Below are 7788 nucleotides of genomic sequence, written 5' to 3' on the forward strand. Positions count from 1 at the left end.
TCGGTGGTGCTATTTTGTTTTTTCCACTGACCTCTCTCTCCGCTGTGTCACCATCTGTGCCCCAAAATGCCTCCTCTCTCCCAAACAGCACCCGTTGGTTCCTCCTCCACCCTGCCAAGGCCCAGAACAGCACGGCCTTGGAACGAACCATGTTGACACCGGCGGACGTGTCGCAACGCTGGGAAAATGGAATGATGATTTCTGGATTTACGTCATCGTTATGGAGGGGACTGACGAGCTGAAAAAGCGTAATTTTTCTTTTAGATACTTAATCTAATTATCATAAACGTCTGATGATATTAAAAAGAAGAGAGTACTTTAATTGAGCTAAATATTTATACAAAAAATTAGGAAAATGATCAGAAAAAGGGCACCGAGGATTGTGACCACCTCCACCGGGTCAGACATCTCATGGAAATGATATGCATGAACTGCAAGGCCATCTACCACCCAAGACAGCACCTTGCAGTGGACAAGAGGATGGTTGGTACCAAGGCCAGCCTCAGCATCAAGCAGTACATGAAGGCCAAGCCAACAAAGTGGGGGCTGAAGTTTTTTGTGCCTGCTGTCATGAACTGGCTACACCATCGACTTCAAGCTCTAAACTCTGCAAGAGGAGCACTGCCTGGAAGTGTGAGGACTGTGATGTGGGCCTGTGTCTTCAGGCAGACAGGAACAGTCACTGGCAGTACCACCAAGACCTCTGCATGTGAAGGGACTGTCAGAGAGGAGAGAGTGGGGAAAAACGCCTCCACATATTTTCCATTTTATGGCCCGTTTTTGTAGATTTAAGAGTAAAAGACTCAAAACCTTTACTGGAAATAGTTGTATACATTTCAAACTTCAAATGTAACATGTTAAATCTCTTATTCATGTACAATTGCAGTGTTTCTTGTTCACTAAACCACTAAATTCTAATTCCGTTTTTGTGTATCTCTTCATTTTAAACTGTTATTACACTCTCATAACATGCAATAAATTGTAAATACTGCCAGATATGGAAAGTTCCAGGTATTGTTGGAAAATGGGCAAAAGCACATACTCACAGGACATTTCCTGACCTTTTTATAGTCAAAATAAGGAAGAAAGTCCAGGCGAAAATGTTGAGGCTTTTTAGGCTTAGGTGTTAAAGGGTCAAAGATCATGTTAACAAGTTGTGAAAAGAAATCATGGTTAGGATTTTTCCCCACCAATTCTTTAATCATGGATTGATCAAAAATAAATGTTCTCTTGGCTTCAGTTCACATGATGTAATTACACGCAGGGCATCTAAGAACGAGTCCTGCACCAGACTCCAGCCAAATTTCTTCAAATTGTACAATCGGATACATCTGTAAGAATGGAAATTCATCACAAGTATGTGCAGCTTTGTGCACACAGTATTCATCATCGCAGTTTGTATATTGGTATCACACATGAGGGGAACACAGCAAGAAAGAAGAATCACAGGATAACACTTATGTTCACCATTTATTGTCTATAGTTACATGCATACTTGCTTACAGTTGGTTTTAGTGTGCGACACACAGCTTAATTTTGTTTCATTGTCTATGTTATATTACCCCAAACGTCGCCAAAAACTCTATACAACATGATTCATTTCTCACATTTTCAACACATAATGAAGTTCTCTCACACGCCAGGAGCCGCAGATGCACCGCGAAGGATTTCAACTCTCGGCCTGTTGTGCCGCCGCTCAAAGTTAGGACTTTGATTGACAGGACCGGTGTTTTACAGCAGATCCAACACGAGTGTCCGAAGGTTTTTTTTTTTTTTCAGCCGCAGCTTTATGTTCTAGGAGGCGGACTGTGAAGTGCTCACTGGACACATTTCAGGAGTGAATTGTATGTTTTCTTGTTACATTTGTGCTTTTTTTTGCTTCAATAATAATCTCCATAAATGCTTTAACCAAACAATCAGAGCAAAACACACGGACCACTCATCCACGGTCCACTCTTTTATCCAGCTAGTCTTATTCAACAGCTGGTTCTTCAACAGTCGTGTTTATATACAACAAAATAACTTTTACTTGAGAGTCATATCTGTTTGTTATAAACTCATACAGTAAAATCCAGTAAACACTGTTTTGGTGATTTGACAGCTGTTCAGGTTCAAATTGGGCAGAACTGAACTGGTTTCAACAGCATTTCCCCGCCTACATGTGAAGCAGGTTGTCGCTACACATCTAAATGTAGTTGACTTAATGTCTTTGTGAATAAGTGCTAATATTTACATCAATTTACTACAATTCCCAGAATGCTTTACTGCCAAGTTGTGGCACAAAAGAAAAGCCTTCTGGATAGAACAGTTAAACCGTTTGAGTCTTAAGAAATGCATCAATCTAGCATTAAATGCAGTTTGAATCCCGTCTTTACGGGACATGTAGGCTCAAGATTAGATTAAAAGCAGGTGGATGTGGTAATGAAATTGGAATAATCCTTTAAATAACTTCTCTGACACGAGTTAAAGCGTTCGATCTGGTACCTCGATGCTGGCCTGGGAGTAGAAAACCTCTAAAATAAAAGTGAAAAACTCACTGCAGCACATTTTAAAAAGGAAAAACCACATTATAAAAACACTACAGTCCAGTCAGCTCATACTGAGGATTAGCCAAACCTATACTGAGAAGAGATAATATATTACTGTTGCGAGTCTCTTACACTTATGTATTTATAGTCCCGGGGCTGCGTTCACAAAGCCTCCACAGACAGCGCTGAGTAAAGGTCGTGCGACGGAGCGGGCGCGACCTTTGACCCCGGCTCAGGACGACAAGCTTCGTGTCCAGTGTGTGGTCAACGTGTGGAAGCGTTTATATAAGACCACTGTTACTGGCTGAAATGTTATGAATGACTACAAAATAAAGAATACAAACTAAAAGAGTGGCACAAGCTCGCTGTGTTGCCGGATGATGAGTCAACAAAAGCCTCTGGGCGGCTAACAGCTGTTACACGATGGGGGAACGACTGAACTGAATATCACAATATTGAAGGAGTTTAAAGACACTGACTTTATGGGAGATTGGCTTTTTTTAAAAATCGCTTATAGAACCAGCATCACTTCTCTCTCTGTGGAGGCAGACTTTTAACTTTAATCCAGTTTTAAAATCTACTTGCGCTGCTGATTCTTAGAATGCTACCTGTGCACAGGTCTTCTAAGTGGACTGCCAGTTTAAACACAAGATTAAATTAAGATTTAACACACTATACAAGACATTAAAGACCTAAACAATACTGTAAACAGACGCTTTTGCCCAGCGACCATGTATTCTAAATCCTAAAGTCTGACAGTAACAGCTCAGAGTCTTCGGCTGTTGGCTAACTTGCATTATAACGTAACGCATCTTTTAACAATGAAAAAACCCAAGCTAGGTAAGTATGCAGTTAGCTACATGCTACACTGTTAGCATGCACACCAGCCAGACGACATCACACAGATGATTTTGCTGCTGATTCTATCGTCGACCGACGAGCCAAACTCTCAAAATGACGGTGCGGCTTTGTGAGGAGGGAGCGCTTGTTTTGCAAACAGGCACGGCCCTGCGTGGTGGAGTCATCCTCCGTCTTCTCCCCGATTCTTGTTTTCAGAAATTCTCTCTCAACGTTTGGCAGATAAGTTACGATTGCACTGTAATTAGTGTTGCTTGTGCGTGTAAGCACATTAGCGTGCGCTCGCTCGGGGGTCGCCTGAGTTATTATAGCTCTCAACCTGCAGCGCCGACAATAACTCTCATGTGGGGACAGCAGAGTGTTAGTGGTTTACAATGAGCGGGCGGGTGCGGGTGTTGAAATGGTGTGAATGCGAGTGTGTCGATTACAGCCCGGGTGGTTAGACACACAAACTGTCACGAGGCGTCGTCAGGGGCAACCGAGCAACCTGTTGCTGCAGAAGAGCTCCGAGGCTGCGAGTGTGTGTGATCGAACTCTACCGATTCTTTTTTATGCTAAAATGTTAAACGTTCACTAAAACCCCTTCAGTGTCTCCGCCCCTCTCATTCCCAGTGCCCCCCCCCCGTGCCCACCCCGCCTCACTCTCTAAAATGTTTACTTTAGTCGGACCACTCGTTCTCGTCGAGCTCGGAGTCGTCGTCGGACTCGCTGTACTCCACGGCAATGCGGCGCGACAGGATGGTGGCCACGTCGTTGCCAACGGGCTCCCGCTTCGCCTCCTGCTCCCTCTGCTCCTGCACCTTTCTCAGCTGGATGCCTGGAGGGGGGAGAGAGAAGATGGAGGGGGGAGCAGGGGCGTGACTAGAAGTCCTGACAACAGCTCCACAACACCGGTCGATCGCACAATTAAGTTACACACTTACCTCTACGAATGGCGGCCAGCAGGTCGGAGCGCGCGTCGCTCATCGGGATCATCCCCACCATGGTGGACTTCCTGGCTGACGGCGCCGCATCCGACTGTCCGACAGCAGCGCGCGGTAACGGGTGGAAGCCTGTGGGTATTCCAGGCGGCGGAGGAGGCGGGGCGGCCGGGGGCGCACCCGAAGGAGGGTGGGAGGGGGAGGGCACGTAGTTGGCCGGGGGAGGAGGAGGGGAAGGGGAGTAGGGACGGGAGAGGGTGGAGGATGTGGGGGGGAACAGCGGAGGCGGCGGAGGGCGGGGCGGCGGAGTCGAAGGCGGTCTGGGCTGAGGGGATGGTTGGGGGGGGGAGGAGGAGGAGGGGCGGGAGGGATGTAGTACTCTGGGATGGTGGAGGGCTGCCCGCTGGAGGAGGGACAGACACACAGAAGTGAATAAAAGGTGATTACATTACATAACGAGTCTTTTAATCTGCACGAGCGCTGAAGTGTAGAAGCGACACGTCGTGGCTTCAGACGTACAGACGCTGAGCTGAACGGTTCACGAGAAGTCATGAAGAGACGATTCCATCTTAACATTCAAAGCAGCAGCTGGGTGACATTTGTTCAGCCTTCACGGTTTAAACATCACGCGTCTCTGGCGCCACACAAACTCTACACCTTACAGAAGGACACGTTCACACCACCGTGAAATAACACTTACCCGTGCGCGGCCCGGTATTCCTTAACAGACTGCTGCCTCGGCCCGTTGACCGTGGGCTCTCCACCGGCCTGCGCCCCGTGTCCTGATGGGGCCCGGCCCAGGGAGGTCGCATGTCGCCCTGCTGGTGGGGGCCCTCCGGCTGCCGGGGGCGGGTTGGGCGGCCTGAGGATCCGATCCAGCGACTGAGTCTGGGCCGCGGCACTGAGGTGCTCCATGCCGTGGTCGGTGGGGTGGACGGCGCTGGGGACCTGGGCGGAGGGGTGGTTGGGGCTGGCTGGGTAGGAGTCGGACGCCATTGACCTGTGGCAGGGAACGTGAGTGGGTCAAGCGTTTCACTACTGGGTTACATTCGTCCGATTGTTTCCAAATGACACAAAATTAAATTCTGATGTTCCACAAGTTTTAACAAAGAAAGAGTAAAACACAGAATTCTTATAATTTTGGGCAATATAATATAATATAATATAATATAATATAATATATATAAAATAAAAAACAATTAATGGCATTGAAAAGAATCCAACTTATCCATAACTGGATTAATATTTTCATGTGTGCACTGCTTTGTATATACATATAATTTTTAATATATATATATATATACATATACATATACATATATATATATATATATATATATATATATATTTTTTTTTTTTTTTATATTTTATATATATATTTAAAAAAAATATATATATGAATTGTTTTTAATTTAATTTATATTAAAATATTATATTATATATAAAACATTTTTTAATATATATATTTTTTGAGAGTTTGATCTCATCTTTTCTTACAAAGATTGAAATAAAAGAAGACAATATAACTTCCCGTGCTCTGACTTGCCTTCTCCAGAAGAGGGCAGCATAGAGCTTTAAAGAATACAGCAGGTCGTCGGTGCTGCTTAAACCTCCATCACAGCTACGTGCTTAAATGTCATTGTGAGACCGAGTGGTTGTAGAACAATACCTGCAGACTATATACTAATTATAGTACAGCAATACTGTAGCTTTCATAAGGCAGAGGAAAACAGCTGTGTGCGTGCGGCTGTACCTGCTATCAGGGGACAGGGAGCCTTCGGAGGACATGCCATGGTAAGGGGAGGGGGTGAGCCTGGCGTCTGGTCTGAACTCTTTGTCGTAGGCCAGGACGTTCCACTCCTGACGCCGGTTGCGAGCCTTGCGCACCTTCAGAGGTAAGAACAGCAGATATTTACAAATCTGTGACTGAATGATGTCAGTGTGCCGTCGCACTGAAAGAAGGAGATGTAGGTGAAAGCTTGCTGCTGCATCACTCTAACATTCGCTCGCTGTGCGCTAACGCTCCATTAGGGACGATGTTAACGGGCACCGAGTGTCTCACTGGCTTTACTTTAATAAATTGCTTTAATATACTTTTATTAAAGAGGAGTGATGAAGAGTTCTCCATACTTGAAGACCTCTTCTCGAAACTTCCCAGGAGTGAAGCCTCGAGTGTCTCCGTGAGACTCATGTAGTGCGCCTTCGCAAAAAAGACTTGTGCTAGCCAGAAGCTCGTCAGCGAAGCTTGCTAGCTGACACTTAGCACGCTAGCTAACTCAGGTTGCTAACCAGACACAAAGTTACTAATATACTACTAAAACAAAAATGGCTGCCACTAAAGATTTGGGAGAATCTACAGCCCTGATTTTCACAACGCTTGGTGGAAGGCTGTAGCGGGTCAAAGGGCGAATACATGCATTCCTCTTCCCCTATAGAATCCTATGCTGTCCTTAAGGTTTCATGTTACTTTCAGAAGGAAGTTGAAATAAAATAAAAGATAATGATATGCGTGTAAACCCTCACTGACCTTCTTCACCTCTCTGCCCGGATCCTCCACCTGCTTCTGCTGCTCCTACAGGAGGGGCGGAGAGAGAGAAGAGTGGAGAGAAGGTTAGTCACTGATTATTGATCTCTGGGGCAGAGGAAGAGAACAGGACCCCGTCACCAGCTCCTTCACCATGGGGTAAATCCACACACACACACACACACACACACACACACACACACACACACACGATGGACAAGAGCCAAAAACTTCTGGGAACCAAAGCAATCACAGAGGGTTAGAGAGGATAAGGTGGCGACACACACACACACACACACACACACACACACATACACAACACACACGCACACAACACACACACACACACAGACAGACACACACAGACACACAGACACACACAGACACACACAGACACACACAGACACACACACACACACACACACAACACACACACACACACACACACAGACACACACACACACACACAGACACACACACACACAGACACACACACTTGTTTTGTGTTAATATTTGTGCTTTCCTGTGTGTCTTACTCAAGTTCCTCTATACAAATGTGAGTGTGTGTTAGTGGGGTGTGCGGGGGTAAAGTGTGGGGGGGCAGGAGAGGGCAGGATAGGGGTCTGGGTTGTCTTACAGAGATGGACAGGGGGCTCCTGGGTGGGGCCTGTCTGGAGTGGGGCCTGTCAGGGTGGGCCGGACAGCCCTATGGAAACATGGAAGAAAGACAAGCTGGTGCGTTAGACTGAGCAGAGGGGGGGGGGGGGGGGGGGGGGTCAGGTAACTCTATACATTAGAGAAGAGAAGGAGGAAGAGGAGGAGGAGGGTGGTGGAGATGAGCCGTCCTCCTGCAGCTTCCTCTGAGATTCAAACCTCCAGCTACTTTGTTTCTGAAGGGATTTTATCCAGGTTGAACATTAAACACGTGAGCATCGAGTTGAACAGAAATATTAATATA

General features: G+C 46.1%; 1 protein-coding gene across 1 annotated transcript in view; it reads right to left on the minus strand.

Moving 5' to 3' along the window:
• Window positions 1-1457: 1457 nt before the first annotated feature.
• Window positions 1458-7788, minus strand: part of LOC115023767 (wiskott-Aldrich syndrome protein family member 3) — an 18157-nt gene continuing 11826 nt past the window's right edge. Inside the window, 8 exon segments of the mRNA XM_075074154.1 lie at window positions 1458-4203; window positions 4310-4565; window positions 4567-4653; window positions 4655-4709; window positions 5007-5306; window positions 6060-6193; window positions 6834-6878; window positions 7468-7536. Of these exon segments, the coding sequence (XP_074930255.1) occupies window positions 4046-4203; window positions 4310-4565; window positions 4567-4653; window positions 4655-4709; window positions 5007-5306; window positions 6060-6193; window positions 6834-6878; window positions 7468-7536 (1104 nt within the window). The 3' untranslated portion in view covers window positions 1458-4045.

Source organism: Cottoperca gobio, chromosome 18 (genome assembly GCF_900634415.1).
Source record: "Cottoperca gobio chromosome 18, fCotGob3.1, whole genome shotgun sequence".
NCBI classification, from domain to species: Eukaryota; Metazoa; Chordata; class Actinopteri; order Perciformes; family Bovichtidae; genus Cottoperca; species Cottoperca gobio.